The following is a 27653-nucleotide window of genomic DNA, read 5'->3' on the forward strand; positions in this document are numbered from 1 at the left end:
TGCTGCTGCCCTCCAGGCCTCAAACACATATGCTGCTGCTGCCCTCCAGGCCTGAAACACATGCTGCTGCTGCTGCTGCCCTCCAGGCCTCAAACACATATGCTGCTGCTGCCCTCCAGGCCTCAAACACATACTGCTGCTGCTGCCCTCCAGGCCTGAAACGCATCCTGCTGCTTCCTACTTCCTCCTATCTGGGTGCGTCTCAAATGGCCTCCTATATAGTGCACAACTAGTGAAAATAGTGCACTATATTGTAGGGACAGAGTGCCATTTGGGATGAAACCTATCTATCCATTGGGATCCCCCTCTTTCCATCCCAACGGCTGCGCTTGCCAGATAATTTTAGTTTGTTTTCCACTCAGAGTTGCATGCATTACATCTGTATGCTAATTTTAGCATCCTTTTAGAAGGAGCTGCCTGTTAGCCACCTTGGTTTTTAAATGGGTCATTACTGCAGCCTATCAGGTAGTTCAATGGGTCATTACTGCAGCCTGTCAGGTAGTTACATGGGTCATTACTGCAGCCTGTCAGGTAGTTACAGTGCCTTCGGAAAGTGTTCAGACCACTTGAATATTTTCACATTTTGTTGTTGTTATTATTATTATAAAATTGATAGGTTTTTTTTCGCTCATTAATAATGACAAAGCAACTCTAGGAAGAGTTGATGGTTCCAAACTTCTTGCATTTAAGAATGACGAGGCCACTGTGTTCTTGGGGACCTTTAATGCTGCAGAAATGTTTTGGTATCCTTCCCCAGATCTGTGCCTTGACACAATCCCGTCTCGGAACGCCACAGACAATCCCTTCGACCTCATGACTTGGTTTCTGCTCTGACATGCACTGGCAACTGTGGCACCTTATATAGACAGGTGTTTGCCTTTCCAAATCATGTCCAATCAATTGAATTTACTACAGGTGGACTCCAATCAAGTTGTAGAAACATCTCAAGGATGATCAATGGAAACAGGATGCACCTGAGCTCAATTTCGAGTCTCATAGCGAAGGGTCTGAAATACTTCTGTAAATAAATTACCAAATTTTCTTAACCTGTTTTCGCTTTGTCATTATGAGGTATTATGTGTAGATTGCTGAGGATTTTTTAAAAACTTAATCTAATTAGGATAAGGCTGTAACATAAAATGTGGGAAAAGTCAAGGGGTCTGAATACTTACCAAAGGTACTGTATATACAGTACCAGTCAAAAGTTTGGACACATCTACTCATTCAAGGGTTTTTCTTTATTTTTACTATTTTCTACATTGTAGAATAATAGTGAAAACGTCAAAACAATGAAATAACATATGGAATCATGTAACTAAAGAATTGTTCAATCTAAAATATATTTAGATTTGTTTTTCGACGTAGCCACCCTTTGCCTTGCCATCTTTGCACACTCAACCAGCTTCATGAGGAATGCTTTTCCAACCGTTTTGAAGGAGTTCCCACATGCTGAGCACTTGTTGGTTGCTTTTCCTTCAGTCTGCAGTCCAATTCAACCCAATTTGAGATGGTTTAGGATGATGTCGGGTGATTGTGGAGGTCAGGTCATCTGATGCAGCACTCCATCACTCTCCTTCTTGGTCAAATAGCCCTTACACAGCCTGGAGGTGTTTTTGTGGTCATTGGCCTGTTGAGAAATAAATTATGGTCCCACTAAGCGCAAACCCGAAGGGATGGTGTATCTCTGCAGAATGCTGTGGTAGTCATGCTGGTTAAGTGTGCCTTGAATTCTAAATAAATCCCAGACTGTGTCACCAGCAAAGCACTATCACACCACCACCTCCATACTTCACAATTGGAACCATACATGTGGAGATCATCCGTTCACCTACTCTGCATTTCAAAGACACGGTGGTTGGAACCAAAAATCTCAAATTTGGACTCACCAGACCAAAGGACAGATTCCCACCGGTCTAATGTCCATTGCTCGTGTTTCTTGGCCCTGATCTACCCCCTGAAGTATAGTAATACAATAGTAATCATAATAATATTACTTACAATTACATGGATTATTGACTGCTTGCATCATTTTGGTTTAATTAACAAACTCCTAATCCTTAATCTGGACAACTGTAGAGAATTATCTGCATTTATCTGCTGACAGAGGCTTGACTCACGGAGAGAAGAGTTAATGCTAACTCCATACCGTGAGATATTCTTCCTGAACAAAATGCAGAGTCTGAGAATTGTATCTTGTTACTCATTCTGTTCCTCACACTCCCTGGTTGGTCGGACAGACTGGCTTCCCGGTACAGAGAGACATTTGGCCAAGTGAAAAGAACTGAGTTCAGACTATGATGAATGCTTCCATGAAGTGGGTCCACATCCCCATTTTGTATTGATTGTTTGTACTTGAACAGGAATTTTAAACAAGTAAACTCATTGCAGTAAACTCACTTAGTGTATTGTTACAGAAATGTAGAATGAGTAATTGTCCCTCTCTTTTCACTTTATATCTGCAAAATAATGAAATAAAATTAAGATGTATCACTTTTAAGAGGCAAATATCTTTTATTATGCAGTGGGCTGGGTATACAGTGATGTCAGTCTGAATGCATTGTCACCCCTGACCAATGAACCATGCTCCCCAGCTCCGGCCTCATTTCTGGGATTTCTCCCCAAATTGAACCCACATTTTCACAAGCAATACCTGCACTGCTTTGGGACCTCTAGGGAGGCTGAGGGGCGGGAGGGGGGATATTGGGCCCCTGATTAAATCAGCCTAATGGACAGACTACCATTCAGATAGGAAGAGTACCCTAAGGTCTGAGGGCTGGACTATAGGCTAGTCTGTCTGTCTCAACATTGAGTCTCAAAGGAAATGTTCATAATTGCTGTTGCAGTTTGCACTAAAATGAGTCTATGAAAAAGGCTTTGCTGGTTGCTGAAAGGTTGACATTAAGCAGCCTCCATCTAAAGCCTTTCCCATAATATTGTATAGGCCCAAGAGTTTCGCATCCACATGCCATGCTAGGGTCTATTCAGGAAGGTGAAATAGATTGCCTAGAACAGATATCATTGTCATGTAGAATATAGAGAATCAGGTCAACTCTATACATTACGGTTAGTATTGCAGATATAAATGTATCACCTCATTGGCTGTGTGGCCGACAGAACTGCATCGCTGCATGGCCATTGGCTCTTCTCTGTCTGTGGTTTGTTACACAACATGTCTCTCTTTGAGGATGTAACTCTTGTTACTCAACATGTCTGGTATGTTTCTCTACAGGTGGAAGAGTGAAGACCTGGAAGAGACGGTGGTTCATTCTGACTGACAACTGCCTGTACTACTTTGAATACACAACGGTAAGTTAGTGTGGTTTTATCAACGAGAGACCTCTGTAGCAGATGCAGCCTGGCCCTTTGACCTAAATGCACCATGGTCCAGCAATTAACACGATGCATGGAGCCATCTGGGAGGTCTGCTGCACATCTGGCCTAGCCCAGACCCCCCCCCATTATCCTATACACACTGATGAGAGTACAGCCCCAACACACCACAGCTTAGAGCCCACTACCAAGATTGAGCCCAGTCCCTGGACGTCCCCTCCCTGCTGTGTTCTCTCATTAAGAGAAAGACCGGGCTGTTCTGTTCCTCAAGGTCTCCTCAGCCCCCAGACACAATAGAAACCCACTGTAGGATTGGGTTACTTCTCCCTTCAGCAACTTCCTCATACAATAGAACATTATCCGAATATTGCTGATTTATACACATGTGAATAAAACACACATTACAAATGTGTGTTTTAGTTATTGAACCAGCACCACAAAACAATTGGCCTGTAAGTATATGCTGTGTGGCTACATATTAAATAAATGAATGTGTTCTTCACGTCTGCAGGACAAGGAACCTCGTGGGATCATTCCTTTGGAGAACCTCAGTATACGAGAGGTGGATGAGCCCAGGAAACCTGTAAGTTCCTCAAAATATACTGAAACACTTTCTAAGAAAGGACTAATAAGCACTGAACACTTCTAGTCCCTCTTCACCGGGACTAACTGTCCCTCTTCACTGTAACACTCTTCAACGGGACTAACTGTTCCGCTTCACTGTAACACTCTTCAACAGGACTAACTGTCCCTCTTCACTGTAACACTCTTCAACATGACTAACTGTTCCTCTTCACCGGGACTGACTGTCCCTCTTCACTGTAACACTCAACAGGACTAACTGTTCCGCTTCACTGTAACAGCTGTTCCTCTTCACTGTAGCACTCTTCAACAGGACTAACTGTTCCTCTTCACTGTCCCTCTTCAACAGGACTAACTGTCCCTCTTCACTGTAACACTCGTCAACATGACTGTCCCTCTTCAACGTAACTAATTATTTGTCTTCACTGTAACTAGTTCTGTACTCTCACCTCTCTTTTGGACGCTGTCGTCCAATCAGAACTGTTTCGAGCTCTATAACCCCAACCACAAGGGTTCGTTGATCAAGGCGTGTAAGACTGAGGCGGACGGCCGGGTCGTCGAGGGCAACCACACTGTGTACAGGATATCAGCGCCCACCACAGAGGAGAAGGAGGAGTGGATCAAATCCATCAAGTATGTTTTTGTCTATAACCCACCTAAGGTTTTGGGAGTTTTACCCCCATGTAAACACAATAGATATTACTCACCAGGGTCCAAAGCCCATAGTCATCTGCTAGGAGACACCAGTGAATCTCAACGATTCAATGGCAAAGCTAGGATTAAACCAGATGGGTTGGTCTTCACACAAAGCACCATGACCATGTGTGAACTCTTTGATGTAACTGTGTGACAGACAAACCCATATGGCTGAGAGGCTCACTTTCTCAGTGGGCGGTAGACAAGACTGGGCTCAGAGTTGATCTGAGCTCTCTGGAGGTTAAATGGGTTTCTGTTTGATAAAGCCCTGTAGAGTGTCCTGTAGGCAGGAGCGCTAGAACACATGCTACACTCTCTCTTTCTAGCATTCAGTCTCAATTTCTTTCTCTTCGTGTTTTCGCAAAATCCACACTTTATCAGGCACTACTGCTATTTAGTTAAGGAGAGAAGGAATGATGAAAGTGCTCTGTTAAATTGGACCCAAAGGGTGATTGATCATTGCTCCTCTCAGCTGAGCTTTCCAATGATCAATATCTGCTGTGAAATCATATTAGATGATGCTCTCATCAGGCATGAAGATATAGAAACACCATTAGGATTGATCGCTGGGTTTCCATTAGAACCAACCGAATAGATTTTTCTGCTCGTGCCACAACCTTACTGGCAAGCTTGTTTGGATGAAGTGGATGCAATACACAGGGGAACATGATGATTATGTCAACTTTAGTTCTACAATTATCATAACTTTAGATGGGGTGTTGGAAAATGAGTTTACAGTGGGAGAATTGGGAAACCAGTGCCAATCCTAGTCCATACCAGCCCTGTGTGAAATCTCAGCCGTAGGTCAACTTTATAGGCCTCTTCATTGTGTTGTAGCTGTCAGACTGTGCAGAAGAGACCAGACCTGGGTTGCTTTACCTCACATACATACACCCTCTCTGTACTCTGAGTCCGCTTCAGTCTCCCCTGTGGTCAGCATGATACACACACCGAAAGGCCATCCCAGCATGTCCTGTGTTCCTACTGCCAGGAAAGCAGTGAATTACTTAGCCCTATTACAGTCCCATTGGATGCAAGGCTTGGACCTCTATGGGTTTTCCCCTCTGCAGTCTCCAAGGGAAAATATGGGTGTATTATAGTCTAGACAGTCTGCACTAATGTTCCAAAGAACACACCTGTTGCCCTGTCAACCTTTTTCAATTTTTACTAATGACAGACACACTCAAAGCCAGTGGCATATGTATGCGGATGACTCAACACTATACGTCAGCTACTACAGCGACTGAAATCACTGCAACACTTAACAAAGAGCTGCAGTTAGTTTCAGAATGGGTGAAAAAAGAATAAGTTACTCCTACTAATTTCAAAAACTAAAAGCTTTATATTTGGGACAAATCATTCACTAACCCTAAACCTCGACTAAATCTTGTAATGAATAAGGTGGTGATTGAGCAAGTTGAGATGACTAAACTGCTTGGAGTAACCCTGGATGGTAAACTGTCATGGTCCTATTGGTACAACAGTAGCTAAGATAGGGAGCAGTCTGTCCATAATAAAACACTACTCTACCTTCTTAACAGTACTATCAACAAGGCAGGTCCTACTGGCTCTTGATTTGTTGCACCTGGACTACTGTTCAGTTTTGTGGTCAGGTCCCACAAAGAGAGACTTGGGAAAATGTCAATTGGCTCAGAACAGGGCAGCACGGCTGGACCCTCAGAACAGGGCAGCACGGCTGGACCCTCAGAACAGGGCAGCACGGCTGGACCCTCAGAACAGTGCAGCACGGCTGGACCCTCAGAACAGTGCAGCACGGCTGGACCCTCAGAACAGGGCAGCACGGCTGGACCCTCAGAACAGGGCAGCACGGCTGGACCCTCAGAACAGGGCAGCACGGCTGGCCCCTCAGAACAGGGCAGCACGGCTGGACCCTCAGAACAGGGCAGCACGGCTGGACCCTCAGAACAGGGCAGCACGGCTGGACCCTCAGAACAGGGCAGCACGGCTGGCCCTTGGATGTACACAGAGAGCTAACATTAATAATATGCATGTCAATCTCTCTTGGCTCAAAGTGGAGGAGAGATTGAATTAACTTGTATTTATGTGAGGTATTGTCATGTTGAATACACCGAGGTGTCTGTTTGAACTACTGGCGCACAGCTCGGACACCCATGCATACCCCACAAGACATGCCACAGGAGGGCTCTTCACAGTTCCCATGTCCAGAACCGAATTTGGGAGGTGCACAGTACTACATAGAGCCATGACTACATGGAACTCTATTCCACATCAAGTAACTCATGCAAGCAGTAAAATTAGATTTAAAAAATAACAGATAAAAATACACCTTTTGGAACAGTGGGAACTGTGAAGCAACACAAACATAGACACATGCATACCATCACATAACATACGCACTATACACGTATCCATGGATTTTGTAGATATGTGGTAGTAGAGTAGGGGCCTGAGGGCACACACTTAGTGTGTTGTGAATGTATAACTAGCTTTCATTTTGATGGACTCCAAGAATAGTAGCTGCTGTCTTGGCAGGAACTAATGGGGATCCATAATAAATACAAATAAGAAACCACTTGATTGTGTTACAGCTCTTTTGAGGTCCTCTGTCAGAGCAGAATGCTGCAATGCTATGTTTTTCTTTGACAACAATGTAGGTTAAAATGTGTACTGTGCTGATACTGAATGGAGTAAAGCTGGGGAAACTATTCCCCCGCCTGCTCATGATGGGTAAAGCTGGGGAAACTATTCCCCCGCCTGCTCATGATGGGTAAAGCTGGGTAAACTATTCCCCCGCCTGCTCATGAAGGGTAAAGCTGGGGAAACTATTCCCCCGCCTGCTCATGAAGGGTAAAGCTGGGGAAACTATTCCCCCGCCTGCTCATGAAGGGTAAAGCTGGGGAAACTATTCCCCCGCCTGCTCATGAAGGGTAAAGCTGGGGAAACTATTCCCCCGCCTGCTCATGATGGGTAAAGCTGGGGAAACTATTCCCCCGCCTGCTCATGATGGGTAAAGCTGGGGAAACTATTCCCCCGCCTGCTCATGAAGGGTAAAGCTGGGGAAACTATTCCCCCGCCTGCTCATGAAGGGTAAAGCTGGGGAAACTATTCCCCCGCCTGCTCATGAAGGGTAAAGCTGGGGAAACTATTCCCCCGCCTGCTCATGATGGGTAAAGCTGGGGAAACTATTCCCCGCCTGCTCATGATGGGTAAAGCTGGGGAAACTATTCCCCCGCCTGCTCATGAAGGGTAAAGCTGGGGAAACTATTCCCCCGCCTGCTCATGATGGGTAAAGCTGGGGAAACTATTCCCCCGCCTGCTCATGATGGGTAAAGCTGGGGAAACTATTCCCCCGCCTGCTCATGAAGGGTAAAGCTGGGGAAACTATTCCCCCGCCTGCTCATGATGGGTAAAGCTGGGGAAACTATTCCCCCGCCTGCTCATGATGGGTAAAGCTGGGGAAACTATTCCCCCGCCTGCTCATGATGGGTAAAGCTGGGGAAACTATTCCCCTGCCTGCTCATGAAGGGTAAAGCTGGGGAAACTATTCCCCCGCCTGCTCATGATGGGTAAAGCTGGGGAAACTATTCCCCTGCCTGCTCATGAAGGGTAAAGCTGGGGAAACTATTCCCCCGCCTGCTCATGATGGGTAAAGCTGGGGAAACTATTCCCCTGCCTGCTCATGATGGGTAAAGCTGGGGAAACTATTCCCCCGCCTGCTCATGATGGGTAAAGCTGGGGAAACTATTCCCCCGCCTGCTCATGATGGGTAAAGCTGGGGAAACTATTCCCCTGCCTGCTCATGAAGGGTAAAGCTGGGGAAACTATTCCCCTGCCTGCTCATGATGGGTAAAGCTGGGGAAACTATTCCCCCGCCTGCTCATGATGGGTAAAGCTGGGGAAACTATTCCCCCGCCTGCTCATGATGGGTAAAGCTGGGGAAACTATTCCCCCGCCTGCTCATGAAGGGTAAAGCTGGGGAAACTATTCCCCCGCCTGCTCATGATGGGTAAAGCTGGGGAAACTATTCCCCCGCCTGCTCATGATGGGTAAAGCTGGGGAAACTATTCCCCTGCCTGCTCATGAAGGGTAAAGCTGGGGAAACTATTCCCCCGCCTGCTCATGATGGGTAAAGCTGGGGAAACTATTCCCCCGCCTGCTCATGATGGGTAAAGCTGGGGAAACTATTCCCCCGCCTGCTCATGAAGGGTAAAGCTGGGGAAACTATTCCCCCGCCTGCTCATGATGGGTAAAGCTGGGGAAACTATTCCCCCGCCTGCTCATGAAGGGTAAAGCTGGGGAAACTATTCCCCCGCCTGCTCATGAAGGGTAAAGCTGGGGAAACTATTCCCCTGCCTGCTCATGAAGGGTAAAGCTGGGGAAACTATTCCCCCGCCTGCTCATGAAGGGTAAAGCTGGGGAAACTATTCCCCCGCCTGCTCATGATGGGTAAAGCTATGGAAACTATTCCCCCGCCTGCTCATGAAGACATACATAGGCTACTGTAATACACAACCATTGTCTATTTTTCATAACCAATCTCTTCTTTCTGCAGAGCAAGCATCAGCAGGGATCCTTTCTATGACATGCTGGCAACCAGAAAGCGGAGAATAGCCAATAAGAAGTGAGGAGGAGTGCCTGGCCACACCCTCCCCATCATCAGTGACACCAGCATAGACCCCGGTCTGTCCAGGAGACCAGGGGGGTCTCTTTCACTCAGCCCAGGGACAGGACAAATGGCTGCGCGGCCACAGCAGAGACCAGGGTAAGGGGATCCAGATGTTGTGGGGAATTGACTTTGGTTGCTACACCTCTCCACTTCATCAGCATGGATAAAGGACAAGATGGGGAAGGGCACTTGATATTTTGGTCATCAGTTTCTTTTCAGATGTTGTATGTGTGAATACAATTCACACAACTGTAAATTCTATGAAGTGTGAATGTACAGTATTGAGGACACAATGAGAAACGGTATGGTCTGTGCTTACCCAATGTCCCCACACAGACTGAGCTTTCGTCAGCCATATAAACATGCTCAAAGAAACATGGATATTGTTGCCCTCTAGTGGGTGAGCTGACATTGAAATCATACTCAAAAGACCCTAAATTTATGAATCAGCTGGTCTGATTTTCCACCCCTGAAACGATTGACACTAATACAATAGGGATGGGTTTTTATTTTTTTCAATTTCTGTTTAACAATGAGATGCCCATGCCAGATATCTCTATGGTGAAGGATGCCATTTTGTCTTAGAGCTATAATACATTGTCATGTTTGTGGGACAGTTATCTAAAGCTAGTTTATGTATTGATTCAAAGTCCACCGCTATAAATCTTTTTTTTCCTCTCCATATTTTCTCTAATTACAAAAATGTTTTTTTTCATCTTTACATTGTGTGTACACTGTACATGTTTATAATTTGTGTTTCTGTAGCATGTAAAAGTTATGTATGGCTAGCCTGTACCCGCTTAAAGTTGAGCAATTAAGAGTACATACTGCAGTGGAAGAAGCCCTGAACTCCAACTCCTCAGAGCAAATGGAGGGGAAAAAGATTCTTCGTATTTCTAAGGTAAACAGATAATGACGTAACAACCAAGCCAGCTGGGTTTCACATGGGAAGGTGACAAGGTGAAACAACTCCTCACTAGGGGCTCTGACTCTAGTTCAGCGTCATGATTGAAATTTAAAGGCAACGTTCCTGCGTTAGTGGTGACTGCATGTACGGTGAACACGTATATCGGCTCAATCGGAAATTACCTTTTCATTTCTATCGTGCAATCTGCAACACTTCAGTGATCCAGACTGAAGAGCGCCTCAAGGTTTGGATCTACAACGCCCCAGGGTGACACTGACAGATCAGTGAACTTTCTACAGGTCCAAGTTGTGTAAAAGTTCACATGATTCTCAGCGTTGCAGGAGCCTTTGAACTGTTGAGGATTTTGAATCAGATAAAATGTTCAGATGTTCTCCTGTGTCACTGACATGTGACTATGAACTGAGTACCCATGTCCTGGTTTGAACTCCCTCACTGTCATTGTGTAACCTGGAAACAATATGAGAAATGACCTTACGACTGTTAGCCTTGAATCCAAAGTGTTTCAACAGTTGTATCTGACGATCTTAAAAGCAATCAATTAAACAATCGCTCATATGCAAAATCTTTGACCAGAATTCAGAGAACGGACTTCATCCGTCCAATACAAAGGCAGACACTATTCCCATCGGTGTGTACATGCCCAGTTAATCACCAGCTTTCACTCCAACAAACAATGTGTGTCAACAAAGTAAGATGAGTTACTTTGACATTAGCAAATGTATTTACGCACCTTGTACAATGTATACATTTGACATGCTATTGTAGAACTAAAAATGTGTTAACATGACCACTTGTCTTTTTAGGTAGGAAAAAAAACAAGCAAACCATTCTAACTATTTCACTGACTTGTGTCAATTTAGAACAAGGTCTAAATTACATCGTGGTAATTCTCTAAAACAACACTATTCCTGATACAGGACCTATGTAAACTGATAGTTCAAAATGTAATTCACAGTATTTCTTATGGACGCTAGAAAACATTTTTTTTTAAAGCAGAAACACAGGTCCAAAGCCATAAGAGAACATGATTATTGTTCAGCTTTTTTTTAATGCTTGAATAACACGTTAAAAGAATTGGACATCTCAGTGAGAGCGAGACGATCTTAGGCTTTCGAAAGTAACAAAGAGCTGTCCCGAAGTCTCCAGGGTAGGTGGAGTTGTTAAGTGCACACGTAGTCACACCAGGCCAGCTCCTTCTCCTTCAGACACTACTCACTCAATAACATTTCCCTCCATCAGAGAGAGGTTTTATACCTTCACCTATACAGATAATGGTGACAAACTTGCAGCCAACTGATGTCATACCAAACAGGTCATCTCCTAGGCAAGAAAACTATTCGTCTTCCTCTTTTTGGATTATTTAACCAGTTGATCAGTTCTCCGAGGAGGAATACGTCTCGTTTCAACAAAGTCCTGAGTCTTTCACTGTGCAGCTTATTCTTTTGTTAATTATTTATCATAAATGTACATTGAGTGACGAGTGAAGTTGAAAAAAAGAATCTAGTAGAATGTTAATTTCTCATGTGGTAAAAATACAGTATATTCCCAATAATACAGCACCACGTTCAAATATTCGGGATGACATTCCTGTTGCTGTTGAATTTCACTTTCATATAAAGGTTGAAATTTAAAGTATTCCAAGTCTGCAATGAGAGCGAAAGATGTCAGGTTTGCAGACAGTCCCATCAGTCTTTACACAATCAAGATGAGTTTAAACCGGCTCCTGGTTTTCCACTCATAACCATGCAAAGTCGAGCATAGAGATTCTGAGAGTAAGACAGAGGCAAAGGAAAGATACTTACATTGTTCTGTGTCTCTGGTCGAACAGAAAATCTACTGTCTAAGGTCATTGTACAGTCCACTGGTAGAACATTCGTGGGAGTTTCCATTGGGTTGACCTAAGTCATTACCTACAACAAAACATTATGGTCAAAATGATAGATTAACACAGTGACAAACTGAGAAACAACCACCTATAGAAACCACATCTGCTTGTTTTATTACCTGTGAGGTCGTTGAAGTGGCAGTGCGATGCGTTTTGAGGAGCTGCTGTTGGTGATCCATCACGAGAGGAGAAGGAGCGGTCGTTGTCATCGGCGCGATGGCGTTTCTTAGGGTAGCTGTTGTCATAGCCATCGTCCTGGTAACGTCGCTTCTTGCTCGCCCTCTCATCGTCGCTGCTGCTTGCCCTGCGACCCTCCCGGGGGGCATTGGGGTCACGGTGCCCCTCGGGACTCTGGGTAGAGTGGATCTCACCCCCTGATTTCTCATCCTCCGTGTCAGTGTCGTACCTCCTACTTTTGTTGTGTTTGGAGGAACTGCTGCCGTCGGCTGCCCTGTCAGAGGAATTCACGTCAAAGGTCCTGGAAGAAAGAACACCCAGGTCAGAGCTAATATAGATCAGTTGTTACTTTATCTGACAGTGTCTCATTGTGGAGGCTTAAGAAAGACTGCCTTACCTATTCTCTCGGTGCCTCTCTCTGTCCTTGGACTTCTTCTTCTTGGGTTTCTTGGCCCGACACTCCTCAGAGCTGTCCTTTCTCTCCTCTCTGTGAGGCTCGGGTCGTTTCACCAGGGCTGGGGAAAGGACTGGGAGGGACTGACTGGGCTTAGTGCTGGAGCTCAGTGGGGTGGGCAGAGGGGTCTCCTGTGAAGGGTAGTAACACCTTTCTTTACCTTCATCCCTCCACCTTGAGCGTCCATGAGGCTCCTCTCTGTGTGGGTGGCTGTGGTGGCTGTGCTCCCTCCTGTCCCTCTTCCTGTCCTTACTCGTTCTGTGGTGGTAATGGTGGTGACAGCGGTCCCTGTCCCTCTCTCTGGGGTGATAGCGTCGCTGTGAGAGGAATGCCTCAGACTCCCAGTTCCGGTGTCTGTCCCGGCTGAGCGAGCGGTCCCGGTACGACCGGTGGTGGTCTCTGTCTCGGTGGTCTCGCCGGTGCCGGTAGTGGTCTGAGTCATGGTCCCGGTTGCGTTCACGGCTCCTGTCTCGGTGGTACCTATCCCCTTCTCCGTCTTTATCCCGTTCAGAAGAGTACAGCCGGTCTCGATCCCGATCGGAAGAGTTCAACCCGCCTTTCTCCTCCCGATCGGAAGAGTCCAACCCGCCTTTCTCCTCCCGATCGGAAGAGTCCAACCCGCCTTTCTCCTCCCGATCGGAAGAGTCCAACCCGCCTTTCTCCTCCCGATCGGAAGAGTCCAACCCGCCTTTCTCCTCCCGATCGGAAGAGTCCAACCCGCCTTTCTCCTCCCGATCGGAAGAGTCCAACCCGCCTTTCTCCTCCCGATCGGAAGAGTCCAACCCGCCTTTCTCCTCCCGATTGGAAGAGTCCAACCCGCCTTTCTCCTCCCGATCGGAAGAGTCCAACCCGCCTTTCTCCTCCCGATCGGAAGAGTCCAACCCGCCTGTCTCCTCCCGATCGGAAGAGTCCAACCCGCCTGTCTCCTCCCGATCGGAAGAGTCCAACCCGCCTGTCTCCTCCCGATCGGAAGAGTCCAACCCGCCTGTCTCCTCCCGATCGGAAGGGTCCAACCCGCCTGTCTCCTCCCGATCGGAAGGGTTCAACCCGCCTGTCTCCTCCCGATCGGAAGGGTTCAACCCGCCTGTCTCCTCCCGATCGGAAGGGTTCAACCCGCCTGTCTCCTCCCGATCGGAAGGGTTCAACCCGCCTGTCTCCTCCCGATCGGAAGGGTTCAACCCGCCTGTCTCCTCCCGATCGGAAGAGTTCAACCCGCCTGTCTCCTCCCGATCGGAAGAGTACATCTGGTCTCTTCCATCTCTGGAGCTGGGCTGTCCATACAGCCCTACAGCTGGGCTGTTCTGGGTCTCCCTGACGTCCTCCCCAGATCCCCTGTGTGGGGCTCCGAGATCTTTTGTGGCTCCCAGGCCTGGTCCGGAGAGGACTGGGGTACTGAGGGAGCGGGGGGTGGGCTGGAGGAATAAGACCCCAGGGTTGGAGCTGGATTCCCTCAAGGCGTCGGTAAGTGGTTTAGCTCCAACATCAGCCAATGTGGATGGAGGTTTAGCAGCGGTTGATGGTGCGTGGCGAGGGAGGGGGCCAGAGTGAGTTTTAGCCTTTTTCTCTGGGGTGAGGGAGAGGCGGCTGTCGATGTCGGCACTGTGCAGGCCTTGAGAGGTGCTGGCCTGGCTGGGTGTGGTGCAATGCACCTCTTTGCTGTAGAAAAATACAACATTTTCATTACTGGATCTTCAAATCATCAAGCAACGTGGATCAAAAGAAGATAATTTGATCACGCTCACCTTGGGCCACTGTGGTGAGCCTCCGCCCCATTAGACATGCTGGAACCCAAACCGGGCGACATCGCATGACCGTTGCCGTGGATCTGCACAACAACAGACACACATAATGAGTACACAGGTGTTGATGTGATTTGTGGAGTTCTGTAAAGTATATAAAATGTGTGTCGACTGAGTATAGGTACCTTCTCAGGGTGTTTGATGTTGTGGTGTCCGTTCTGACTGAGTTTGGAGAAGCTGTTGGTCCCGTTACGGTGTATGGTAGCCTGGCCATTACCGATGCCGTTGGTCTTGAGGGTCAGCACTCTAGGGACGGGGCCGTAGACGGTCTCTCCCTTCCTCCCGTTAACGTGAGGCTTTGCGGTGCCGTTCCCCAGACCACTGCCTCCCTCCTGGTCCGACTCCTCAGACGACTCCTGGCCGTACGGCACCAGGAAAGACGCTCCGCGACCGTTTCTGTTAACGGCGGGAGTGCCATTAATGCGAGGATCCCGGGGCGTAGACATGTCTGATGTAGACTGTGACGAAGAGGACGGCTGTGCATAAGAGGATGATGAAGGGCGGATCTGTTTGCCCTGACCGATAAAGAAGGAGAGCTTCTGGCGCTTGGCAGGGTCAGGGATGCCTGTAGGACGGTTGAGAGGATGGGAGGAAGAGGTGGCGAGCGGGCTGTAACTAGTGTTGCCCATGCTGTTGTCACTGCTGGTGCTGGGCTTAGAGCCAGAGGGGTAGTCCCTTAGCGAGCCGTTCCCATTGACATGAAAGATGTTCTGGGAGGGGAGGGGACACATTGGTTACAGGCTCTTACTAAACATCTTGCCACTGAACAGATGATTGTGCAAAAGCTGGTGTGTTTAGGCTGTACCTTGGCCATGTGTGGGGGCAGCTGTGGCCCTATGAAGCCAGTGCTGGTGTGTCGTGGCCCAATGTTGACCCGGGGTGTGAGGATGGGGCGGGGGGACAACTGGCTGAGGGGCCCCGGGGTCCGGCACGTGTGATTGTAGTCCCCTCCATTCTTCAGATCAGGTGACCTGGTGGCCAGAACAGGCAGCACCCATCACAGATCAAAAAGCTCAACCACAAAGGGAAAACAACCTGCACAGAACTGTTGCGTGGTCCAACACTATACTTTAACATGCCAATATTTTACACCATTCAAACAAGGCTACCCTTGGTCGACATGAATGGGAGCTACTCACCTGATGTAGAAGAGAACGTAAGCCTGCTGGTTGAGGACTGACCTGATGTCACTGACCAACACAGAGGAGTCATTCAACTGGTACCACTGGCCATTGCTAGCCTGAAAGAGAGAGATTTGCATCACACTGACATACGTAAGTATGAACATAATCCTTTATAGAAGACTAATCAAACATCTAGCTTACATAGAAAGGGTGAGAGGATTATTCACATGGGGGTTTGGGTTGTCGTCGTTAAGCTTTCTCTTTCATTGATTGTTCGAGAACCGCCCTACTAGTGACTTCTGTCAATATTGGAGCTTACCTTGAAGTAGCAGTAGTAAAATATATATATATATATTAGGTTAGATGTTAGGGCTTACCCCAACATGGTGTATTTAAGGAAGCCCTAAAATACAGTGCATTCGGGAAAGTATTCAAACCAATTCCCTTTTTCCATTTTGTTACGTTACAGCCTTATTCTATTTTCAGGCCTCTCCAGAGATGTTCGATCCGGGCTCTGGCTGGGCCACTCAAGGACATTCAGAGACTTGTCCTGAAGTCATTCCTGCATCGTCTTGTCTGTGTGCTTAGGGTCGTTGTCTTGTTGGAAGGTGAACCATCGCCCCAGTCTGAGGTCCTGAGCGCTCTATAGCAGGTTTTCGTCAAGGATCGTTCTGTACTTTGCTCTGTTCATCTTTCCCTTGATCCTGACTAGGCTCCCAGTCCCGGCTGCAGAAAAACATCCCCACAGCATTATGCTGCCACCACCATGCTTCACCGTAGTGATGGTGCCAGGTTTCCTCCAGATGTGACGCTTGGCATTCAGGCCAAAGAGTTCAATCTTGGTTTCATCAGACCAGAGAATCTTATTTCTCATTGTCTGAGAGTCTTTTAGGTGCCTTTTGGCAAACTCCAAGCAGGCTGTCATGTGCCCTTTAATGAGGAGTGGCTTCCAAATATACCATGTTGGGGCGGCAGGGTAGCCTAGTGGTTAGAGCGTTGGACTAGTAACCGGAAGGTTGCAAGTTCAAAACCCCGAGCTGACAAGGTACAAATCTGTCGTTCTGCCCCTGAACAGGCAGTTAACCCACTGTTCCTAGGCCATCATTGAAAATAAGAATTTGTTGTTAACTGACTTGCCTGGTTAAATAAAGGTAAAATTTTAAAAAATCTGGCCACTCTACCATAAAGGCCTGATTGGTGGAGTGCTGCAGAGATGGTTGTCCATCAGGAAGGTTCCCCCATTTTCACAGAGGAACTCTGGAGCTCTGTCAGGGTGACCATCGGGTTCTTGGTCACCTCCCCTGACCAAGTCCCTTCTCCCCCGATTGCGCAGTTTGGCCGGGCGGCCAGCTTTAGAGTCTTGGTGGTTACAAACGTTTTCCATCTAAGAATGATGAGGCCACTGTGTTCTTGGGGACCTTCAATGCTGCAGAAATGTTTTGGTAACCTTTCCCAGATCTGTGCCTCAACACAATCCTGTCTCAGATCTAGACGGTCAAATCCTTCAACCTCATGCCTTGGTTTTTGCTCTGACGTGCACTGTCAACTGTGGGACCTTATATAGACAGGTGTGTGCCTTTCCAAATCATGTCCAATCAATTGAACTTACTCCAGGTGGGCTCCAACGAAGTTGTAGAAACATCAAGGATGATGGGGCTTCCGAGTGGCGCAGTGGTCTAAAGGCTAGAGGTGTAACTACACTGGTTCAAATCCAGGTTGTATCACAACCAGCCGTTATTGGGAGTCCTATAGGGCAGCGCACAATTGGCCCAGCGTCTTTGGCCGTTGTAGGCCGTCATTTTAAATAAGAATGTGTTCTTAATGACTTGCCTAGTTAAATAAAGATAAAATGATCAACGAAACAGGATGCACCAGAGCTCAACTTCGAGTCTCATAGCAAAGGGTCTGAATAATTCTGTAGATAAAGGTGTTACAAATAAACAGATTTTTTGCTTTGTCATTATTGTATGTAGATGGAGTAAAAATCTATTTTGGAAAAGGGCTGTAAACGTAATAAAATGTGGAAAAAGTCCAGGGGTCTGAATACACTGTATATTAGTGCTTACTTTGACGTAGCAGTAGTAGTGTCCAGCGTGGCAGCTGAAGCCAGAGTGCACCAGGACAGCATAGAGCGCGTAGACCTGGGGCTCGCCGTGGGACTGAGACATGAAGGGACGCAGGTCTAGGCACTCAGCATACCTTACGTCCTAAAGGAGAGAAACAGGCAATGGTAGTGGAAATATAGATAAAGATCTGTAAAAAACTGATTTCCATGTACATTTTGCTGTCACTGACCATGTTTCCTGATGTCTTACCTTAGCGATCTTGCCCCCGTTGTAGTTGGCGAATCGCTTCAGTGAGATGGTGAGCACATTAGCGCTGCGGTGGATGGTGAATCTCTTAGAGGCTGGAACCATCTTCTTACACCTGCACAGACAGATCAGTTAGAAATACCAAAAACAAAACATGCAGAATTGGGTCGCAATAACACTGGTTTAGGCAGCTCTGTACTGAGATGAACAATAATAACACTGGTTTAGGCAGCTCTGTACTGAGATGAACAATAATAACACTGGTTTAGGCAGCTCTATACTGAGATGAACAACAATAACACTGGTTTAGGCAGCTCTGTACTGAGATGAACAATAATAACACTGGTTTAGGCAGCTCTATACTGAGATGAACAATAATAACACTGGTTTAGGCAGCTCTGTACTGAGATGAACAATATTAACACTGGTTTAGGCAGCTCTATACTGAGATGAACAATAATAACACTGGTTTAGGCAGCTCTGTACTGAGATGAACAATAATAACACTGGTTTAGGCAGCTCTGTACTGAGATGAACAATAACAACACTGGTTTAGGCAGCTCTATACTGAGATGAACAATAACAACACTGGTTTAGGCAGCTCTATACTGAGATGAACAATAACACTGGTTTAGGCAGCTCTATACTGAGATGAACAACAATAACACTGGTTTAGGCAGCTCTATACTGAGATGAACAATAACAACACTGGTTTAGGCAGCTCTATACTGAGATGAACAATAATAACACTGGTTTAGGCAGCTCTATACTGAGATGAACAACAATAACACTGGTTTAGGCAGCTCTATACTGAGATGAACAATAACAACACTGGTTTAGGCAGCTCTATACTGAGATGAACAACAATAACACTGGTTTAGGCAGCTCTATACTGAGATGAACAATAACAACACTGGTTTAGGCAGCTCTATACTGAGATGAACAATAATAACACTGGTTTAGGCAGCTCTATACTGAGATGAACAATAATAACACTGGTTTAGGCAGCTCTATACTGAGATGAACAACAATAACACTGGTTTAGGCAGCTCTATACTGAGATGAACAATAACAACACTGGTTTAGGCAGCTCTATACTGAGATGAACAATAATAACACTGGTTTAGGCAGCTCTATACTGAGATGAACAACAATAACACTGGTTTAGGCAGCTCTATACTGAGATGAACAACAATAACACTGGTTTAGGCAGCTCTATACTGAGATGAACAATAACAACACTGGTTTAGGCAGCTCTATACTGAGATGAACAATAATAACACTGGTTTAGGCAGCTCTGTACTGAGATGAACAATAATAACACTGGTTTAGGCAGCTCTATACTGAGATGAACAACAATAACACTGGTTTAGGCAGCTCTGTACTGAGATGAACAATAATAACACTGGTTTAGGCAGCTCTATACTGAGATGAACAACAATAACACTGGTTTAGGCAGCTCTATACTGAGATGAACAATAATAACACTGGTTTAGGCAGCTCTATACTGAGATGAACAATAATAACACTGGTTTAGGCAGCTCTATACTGGGATGAACAATAACAACACTGGTTTAGGCAGCTCTATACTGAGATGAACAATAACAACACTGGTTTAGGCAGCTCTGTACTGAGATGAACAATAATAACACTGGTTTAGGCAGGTCTATACTGAGATGAACAATAATAACACTGGTTTAGGCAGCTCTATACTGAGATGAACAATAATAACACTGGTTTAGGCAGCTCTATACTGAGATGAACAATAACAACACTGGTTTAGGCAGCTCTGTACTGAGATGAACAATAATAACACTGGTTTAGGCAGCTCTATACTGAGATGAACAATAATAACACTGGTTTAGGCAGCTCTATACTGAGATGAACAATAATAACACTGGTTTAGGCAGCTCTATACTGAGATGAACAATAATAACACTGGTTTAGGCAGCTCTATACTGAGATGAACAATAATAACACTGGTTTAGGCAGCTCTATACTGAGATGAACAATAATAACACTGGTTTAGGCAGCTCTATACTGAGATGAACAATAATAACACTGGTTTAGGCAGCTCTATACTGAGATGAACAATAATAACACTGGTTTAGGCAGCTCTATACTGAGATGAACAATAATAACACTGGTTTAGGCAGGTCTATACTGAGATGAACAATAATAACACTGGTTTAGGCAGCTCTGTACTGAGATGAACAATAACAACACTGGTTTAGGCAGCTCTATACTGAGATGAACAATAATAACACTGGTTTAGGCAGCTCTATACTGAGATGAACAATAATAACACTGGTTTAGGCAGCTCTATACTGAGATGAACAATAATAACACTGGTTTAGGCAGCTCTATACTGAGATGAACAATAATAACACTGGTTTAGGCAGCTCTATACTGAGATGAACAATAATAACACTGGTTTAGGCAGGTCTATACTGAGATGAACAATAATAACACTGGTTTAGGCAGCTCTGTACTGAGATGAACAATAACAACACTGGTTTAGGCAGCTCTATACTGAGATGAACAATAATAACACTGGTTTAGGCAGCTCTATACTGAGATGAACAATAATAACACTGGTTTAGGCAGCTCTATACTGAGATGAACAACAATAACACTGGTTTAGGCAGCATTTTGCTGAGATGAAGAATAAATGAATCCAGATCTACTCACTTAGCGCATCTGTAGGCATTCTCTCCATCTAGCTGCTCAGGCTTAACAAACTGCTCCAGAGCCTTTGTGATACTGGGGGCAGTCTGAAAGGTAACACGGGTGACAGTTGTCAATGATGCATTCTTAGCAAGACACAATGGTTTGACAGGTTCCCCCTTTGTGCAGCATGAAAGGCAGTTCACCATTACCTTTATTTCCAAAGCAACATCCAAATAAGGGTCAAACGTGTCAGAGACCGCTTTGCAGTTGAAACATTTTACTGTAAAAAGACAGACACAATTAGATCATCTTACCTATTAACAAATGGCAGTGATCGAATGTTTTAATGGTGTACAAGACACAGCGAGAAAGTATAGAAATCAATCAAACTTATTCAGCAGTTGTCACAGTGCGTTACAGATGCAGTTGAAGTTTACATACACTTAGGTTGGAGTCATTAAAACTTGTTTTTCAACCATTCCACACATTTCTTGATAACAAACTATAGTTTGGCAAGTTGGTTAGGACATCTACTTTGTGCATGACAAGTCATTTTTCCAACAATTGTTTACAGACCGATTATTTCACTTACAATTCACTGTATCACAATTCTAGTGGGTCAGAAGTTTACATACACTAAGTTGACTGTGCCTTTAAACAGCTTGGAAAATTCCATAAAATTATGTCATGGATATAGAGGCTTCTGATGCTAATTGAGGCTAATTGACATCGAGTCAATTGGAGATGTACCTGTGGATGTATTTCAAGGCCTACCTTCAAACGCAGCACCTTTTTACTTGACATCATGGGAAAATCGAAAGAAATCAGCAAAGACCTCAGAAAAAAAATGGTAGACCTCCACAAGTCTGGTTCATCCTTGGGAGCAATTTCCAAACGCCTGAAGGTACCACGTTCATCTGTACAAACAATAGTACGGAAGTATAAACACCATGGGACCACGCAGCCGTCATACCGCTCAGGAAGGAGACGTGTTCTGTCTCCTAGAGATGAAGGTACTTTAGTGCGAAAAGTGCAAATCAATCCCAGAACAACAGCAAAGGACCTTGTGAAGATTCTGGAGGAAACGGGTACAAAAGTATCTATATCCACAGTAAAACAAGGGAAAAGGGGGACACTTGCAAGCTGAAGAACACCATCCCAACCGTGAAGCACGGGGGTGGCAGTATCATGTTGTGGGGGTGCTTTGCTGCAGGAGGGACTGGTGCATTTCACAAAATAAATGGCATCACGAGGAAGGAAAATTATGTGAATATATTGAAGCAACTTCTCAAGACATCAGTCAGGAAGTTAAAGCTTGGTCGCAAATGGGTCTTACAAAAGGAAAATGACCCCAAGCACACTTTTGAAGTTGTGGAAAGATGGCTTAAAGACAACAAAGTCAAGATATTGGAGTGGCCATCACAAAGCCCTGACCTCAATCCTATAGAAGATATGTGGGCAGAACTGCGTGTGTGAGCAAGGAGGCCTACAAACCTGACTCAGTTACACCAGCTCTGTCGGGAGGAATGAGTCAAAATTCACCCAACTTATTGTGGGAAGCTTATAGAAGGCTAGCCAAAACATTTGACCCAAGTTCAACAATTTAAAGGCAATGCTACCAAATACTAATTGTGTATGTAAACTTCTGACCCACTGGGAATGTGATGAAATAAATAAAAGCTCAAATAAATCACTACTATTATTCTGACATTTCACATTCTTAAAATAAAGTGGTGATCCTAAGACAGGGAATCTTTTACAAGGACTAAATGTCAGGAATTGTGAAAATTTGAGTTTAAATGTATTTGGCTAAGGTGTATGTAAACCTCTGACTTCAACTGAACCTAGTCTAATACCCCAAAGGGCAAGCAACTCTCATATCGGCTTCAGTAAGTGAGACATTTAAAGATTACACTAATAAGCTTACCTCTGGACCGTAGATACCCTCCAAAGACTTGATGGATGAAACTGGTTGCTTGCGTTTGCCTGTCCAATCTGTTGTAAAAGTAAACATCAAATCGTTAAAGATGCTTATCAGTGACTCCCAATAGCCTTAAGGGAAATTGCCTTTATGCGTATACACAGGATCATATAAATCAAGATAGCCTTCATTTAATTTGTCATTGGGACAGCCCTTTTGAGGAGCAACAGACCGCTGAGGAAATAGAGCAAAGATAAATGCTGAGAGTAGAGGCAACCTGTTGGGGGGCAGAATAGCCTTCCACTACACGGGAGTGGGATCCTAAAGTATATGTGAATGTGGGTCAGATGAGATGCAAGTCCAGAACAGTGCTTCCTAGTGGCTGAACTCTGATTTCAGTGTAACACCTACTTGTTTAGAGGCAGGCAGGACTTTTGCATAGCGTCCACTGTGTACCGCAGGAACTCATGGGCGTCCTCTTGGCTGCCAAAGCGGAAATGCTTTGCAATCCCTGCACAGGTGTTATACAGAGATGGGGAGGAAGATTCAATAGACTTTAACCCTGTCAGTTTTCCCTACAAAAATGACAGCATCAACTCTTTTTTTTGGAGGGAAAACTATTTTGCTGACTAGGTTTCCCAGAATTCTGCACCTGTGATGCAGTCCCAACTCTCCTTCCATTTTTGAAGGGAAAAACTATTTTCCGGACATGTTATTTAGTTGTAATGGCTTTCAACACGCCTGAACAAAGACTTTCCTTTCAACTTTGTGCTAAAGAGTTACCCCCTCTGATTCCAAGTAAACACTACTTACGTTTGAGCTCGTTGAGGACTCCGATGGGCTTGATGACATTCCCAGAGTTGGCGAAGACCTGGGTGATGTGATTCTGCATTGTGCACATCATACAGAACCCAGGCTCATGACCTGAACATCAACACAGATGACGGTCAATCAGGTAATAGGTATTAAAAGGTACAATGCATTTAAAGGTCTCAATATTAAATAATTTCTCATTTCTGGGTAACAATTAAGTACCTTAATGTGATTTTTTTTTTTTACCAGTTTAACTGAAAACAATCAAAATAACATTAAAAAAATAACATAAAAAACTAGCTGTTACTGGCAAAGAGGTTTGGAACTCTTTCTTATTGCTCTATTAACTAATTTACCACCTGTTGTTGTCACCAGGCAGGCCAAAACTCCATCCCACCAAAACAGGCTGAAATTGCAGGCAGTCTTTTCAAACAGCTCTTACACTTAAAGGGCAATATCATCATTTTCACAGTATTATTCCAACTTTTAGGGTGGAAATGTATATAAAACACATGGAAATCTAGTTGACTGCACTTGGCCTTTAAAGGGATACTTTGGGATTTTGGCAATGAAGCCCTTTTATCTACTTCCCCGGAGTCAGATGAACGGCATGAAGGAAGTTAGAAGTAGTTTTGTGAGCCGATGCTAACTATTATTAGCGCAATTAAAGTTTATACCATAGAGTCTTGGTGTAGGTACAGCCAACTAGTGAAAAAATAAAGTAAAATATATCGTAAAAATAATATCCCGATATGTAATTTTTTTTTTACCCCATCACAAATTGCCAAAACCCCAAGTATCCCTTTAAGCAAACAACCAACATACAGTGCCCAGAAAGTATTCACACCCCTTGACTTACTCCACATTGTTACAGCCAGAATTCAAAATGGATTCATTTGATTTCTCTCACTCATCTACACACAATACCCCATAATAAAAAGTTAACATGGTTTTTGAATTTGTAGCAAATTTATTGAAAATTAAATAGAAAAAAAATTGAATTTGCATAAATCTTCGCACCCGAGTCAATACTTCGGAGAAGCAACTTTGGCGGCGATTACAGCTTTGAGTCATCTTGAATATGTCGATCAACTTTTGGGATTTTCTCGCAAATGTTCTCAAGCTATGTTAAGTTAGATGGGGAACGGCAACCCTCAAGTCTTTCCACAGATTTTCGATATAGGATTCAAGTTTGGATAAGAGCGTCTGCCAAATGACTTAAATGTAATGTAAATGTAAGTTTAGGCTTTGGCTGGGCCAATCAATGATTTTCAAACTCTTGTTCTAAAACCATTCCAGCATTGCTTTGGCTGTCTGCTTGTGGTTATTGTACTGCTGGAATGTAAATCTTCGCCCCCAGTCTGAGGTTGTTTGCACTCTGAAGCAGGTTCCCAGTAAAGGATTTGCCTGTATTTGGCACCATTCATTGTTCCCGCTATCCTTACCGGTCTCCCTGTCACTGAATAGCATCACCATAGCATGATGCTGCCACCACCATGCTTCACAGTAGGGATGGTGTTAGACGGGTGATGAGCTGTGCCTGGTTTTCTCCAGACATAGCGCTTTGTATTCAGGCCAAATAGTTCAATTTTTGTCTCATCAGACCACAGAATCTTTTGCCTTATGATCTCGGTTTCACACTCCAGGTGTGTTGTCATGTAGAGACTGTTGTCCTTTCGGCAGGTTCTCCCATCTCAGCCAAGGAACTGTAGTTCTGTCAGAGTGGTCATTGGGTTCTAGGTCACCTCCCTGACCAAGGTCCTTCTTGCCCGGTTGCTCAGTTCGGCCGGACGGCCAGCTCTAGGCAGAGTCTGTATAGTTCCATATTTTTACAAATTCCCAATGATGGAGACGACTGTGCTCTTGGAAACATTCAACACTCAAAAAATTGTTTTAAACCCTTCCCCAGATATATAGTACCCGTCAAAAGTTTGGACACACCTGCTCATTCAAGGGTTTTTCTTTCTTTACATTGTAGAATAATAGTGAAGACCTCAACTATGAAATAACACCAATGAAATCATGTCGTAACCAAAAAAGTGTTAAACAAATAAAATATTATACATTTGAGATTATTCAAACAGCCACCCTTTGCCTTAATAACAGCTTTGCACACTCTTGGCATTCTCTCAACCAGCTTCACGAGGTAGTCACCTGGAATGCATTTCAATTAACAGGTGTGCCTTTCCTTCTTAATGCATTTGAGTCAGTTGTGGTGTGACAAGGTAGGGTTAGTATACAGAAGATATCCCTATTTGGTAAAAGACCAAGCCCATATTATGGCAAGAACAGCTCAAATAAGCAAAGAGAAATGACAGTCCATCATTACATTACTTTAAGGTCAGTCAATCTGGAAAATTTCAAGAACTTTGAAAGTTACTTCAAATGCAGCCGCAAAAGCCATCAAGCGCTATGATGGAACTGGGTCTCATGAGGACCCCCACAGAAAAGGAAGACCCAGAGTTACCTCTGCTGCAGAGGATAAGTTCATTAGAGTTAACTGCACCTCAGATTGCAGACCAAATAAAATGCTTCACAGAGCTCAGTAACACACACATCTCAACATCAACTGTTCAGAGGAGACTGCGTGAATCAGGCCTTCATGGTCGAATTGCTGCAAAGAAACCACTAAAAGGGCATTAATAGGAAAAAGAGACTTGCTTGGGCCAAGAAACACGAGCAATGGACATTAAACACGTGGAAATCTGTCCTTTGGTCTGATGAGTCCAAATTTGCGATTTTTGGTTCCAACTGTCGTGTCTTTGTGAGACGCAGAGTAGGTGAACGGATGATCTCCGCATGTGTGGTTCCCACTGTGAAGCATGGAGGTGGTGTGATGGTGCATTGCTGGTGACACTCAGTAATTTATTTAAAATTCAATTTTATTTTACTAGGCAAGTCAGTTAAGAACAAATTCTTATTTTCAATGACGGCCCAGGAACAGTGGGTTAACTGCCTGTTCAGGGGCAGAACGACAGATTTGTACCTTGTCAGCTCGGGGATTCGAACTTGCAACCTTTCGGTTACTAGTCCAACGCTCTAACCACTAGGCTACCCTGCCGCCCTGCACACTTAACCTGCAAGGCTACCACAGATTTCATAGTTTTGATGTCTTCCCTATTATTCTACAACGTAGAAAATAGTAAAAATAAAAGAAAAACCCTTGAATGAGTAGGTTCCCAAACTTTTGACTGGTACTGTATGCCTCATCACAATTCTATGTCAGATCTACAGACAGTTCCTTGGACTTAATGGTATAGTTTCTGCTCTGACATGCATGTTAACTGTGGTACCTTATGTATGAATCCATTTTGAATTCAGGCTGTAACACAACATAGAATAAATCAAGTGGTATGAATACTTTCTGAAGTCTCAGTTTGTCGAATATAACTTATTTTCTTTCTCTTTCTAACCTTCTCCTGCTATGAAAATGTAACAGAGCCTCTGGTTCTATTACCCACATACATGTTTTAGAGTGCTCCCGGGACAGCATGTAGTTAGTGAGGGGAGCGGTATAGGTGAGACACTGCAGAGCCGAGTTGAGGAAGCAGGTGTTTCCCAGGTTCTGGAGACCTGATCCGATGCGGTGGACCTGGTTCCACTTCAGGCTGAGCCGCTCGGCTGGGAACAGCACCTTCTGGGGCAGGGCGATGCCGTCCCCACTGGTCAGCACCACTGCAAAGGGGAAGGGGAAAGAAATGGTCAAATACATGACAAAAGGAGTGTTGCCTGGTAGATAACCCAGTGGGAATAAATCTCTGAAGGTCGTCTAAGGAAAAGTTGTTTTTGACTGCGTCCAACTTCAAGGCACGATGAAATTGACAATCAATTTTTGAGAGAGTCTGAAAAGACTTCAATTCAAAGCTAGGGCATATTTGATGGGTGGGGGAAGGCAGGAAAATCCTGTGTTTCTTGTTTACTGACATAACATGTGGTGCCACAGGATCTATGGTTCAGGGTACATCAGGCTATTGATTTAAACCCCCTCAGAGAACAATATGTTTACATAACTGGGCCAGTATAAAAGACCGCAACATAAAACACCTATGAGAACTGGTTCAGGCAGTCACTTATAAGAAGAGATGTGGGAAACTACAGCTACTCAACTCAGCACTCTGTGTGGAGAGGCTTGAAATACAGTGCATTTAGAAAGTATTCAGATCCCTTGACTTTTTCCAATTTGTTACCGTTACAGCCTTATTCTAAAATAGATACAATTATTTTCCCCCTCATCAATCCACACACAACTCCATAATGACAAAGCAAAAATAGGTTTAGATTTTTTGGCAAATTTATATTTAAAAAAATCTAACT

At 44.7% G+C, this 27653-nt stretch overlaps 2 protein-coding genes across 5 annotated transcripts in view; one reads left to right on the forward strand and one right to left on the reverse strand.

Moving 5' to 3' along the window:
• Positions 1-10975, forward strand: part of LOC135511948 (cytohesin-3-like) — a 54626-nt gene extending 43651 nt beyond the window's left edge. The window contains exons 10-13 of the mRNA XM_064933483.1: positions 3230-3306; positions 3842-3913; positions 4391-4545; positions 9143-10975. Of these exons, the coding sequence (XP_064789555.1) occupies positions 3230-3306; positions 3842-3913; positions 4391-4545; positions 9143-9215 (377 nt within the window). The 3' untranslated portion in view covers positions 9216-10975. The remainder of the gene's footprint in view (positions 1-3229; positions 3307-3841; positions 3914-4390; positions 4546-9142) is intronic.
• Positions 1-27653, reverse strand: part of LOC135511945 (ubiquitin carboxyl-terminal hydrolase 42-like) — an 81218-nt gene that overhangs the window by 38424 nt on the left and 15141 nt on the right. For 2 of the 4 annotated variants that reach the window (XM_064933479.1, XM_064933480.1), the window contains exons 3-17: positions 26805-27014; positions 23340-23450; positions 22938-23037; positions 22533-22600; positions 20815-20885; positions 20627-20709; positions 17939-18050; positions 17690-17830; positions 15639-15739; positions 15305-15470; positions 14625-15209; positions 14443-14525; positions 12644-14356; positions 12189-12547; positions 11987-12094 (exon numbers count right to left, since the gene is read on the reverse strand). In XM_064933479.1, coding sequence (XP_064789551.1) covers positions 12018-12094; positions 12189-12547; positions 12644-14356; positions 14443-14525; positions 14625-15209; positions 15305-15470; positions 15639-15739; positions 17690-17830; positions 17939-18050; positions 20627-20709; positions 20815-20885; positions 22533-22600; positions 22938-23037; positions 23340-23450; positions 26805-27014 — 3980 coding nt within the window. In that variant the 3' untranslated portion in view covers positions 11987-12017. Of the gene's footprint in view, positions 1-11212; positions 11828-11986; positions 12095-12188; positions 12548-12643; positions 14357-14442; positions 14526-14624; positions 15210-15304; positions 15471-15638; positions 15740-17689; positions 17831-17938; positions 18051-20626; positions 20710-20814; positions 20886-22532; positions 22601-22937; positions 23038-23339; positions 23451-26804; positions 27015-27653 lie in introns of those variants that run through there. The other 2 variants (XM_064933481.1, XM_064933478.1) reach the window with 2 other exon arrangements.

Source organism: Oncorhynchus masou, chromosome 24 (genome assembly GCF_036934945.1).
Source record: "Oncorhynchus masou masou isolate Uvic2021 chromosome 24, UVic_Omas_1.1, whole genome shotgun sequence".
NCBI lineage: Eukaryota > Metazoa > Chordata > Actinopteri > Salmoniformes > Salmonidae > Oncorhynchus > Oncorhynchus masou.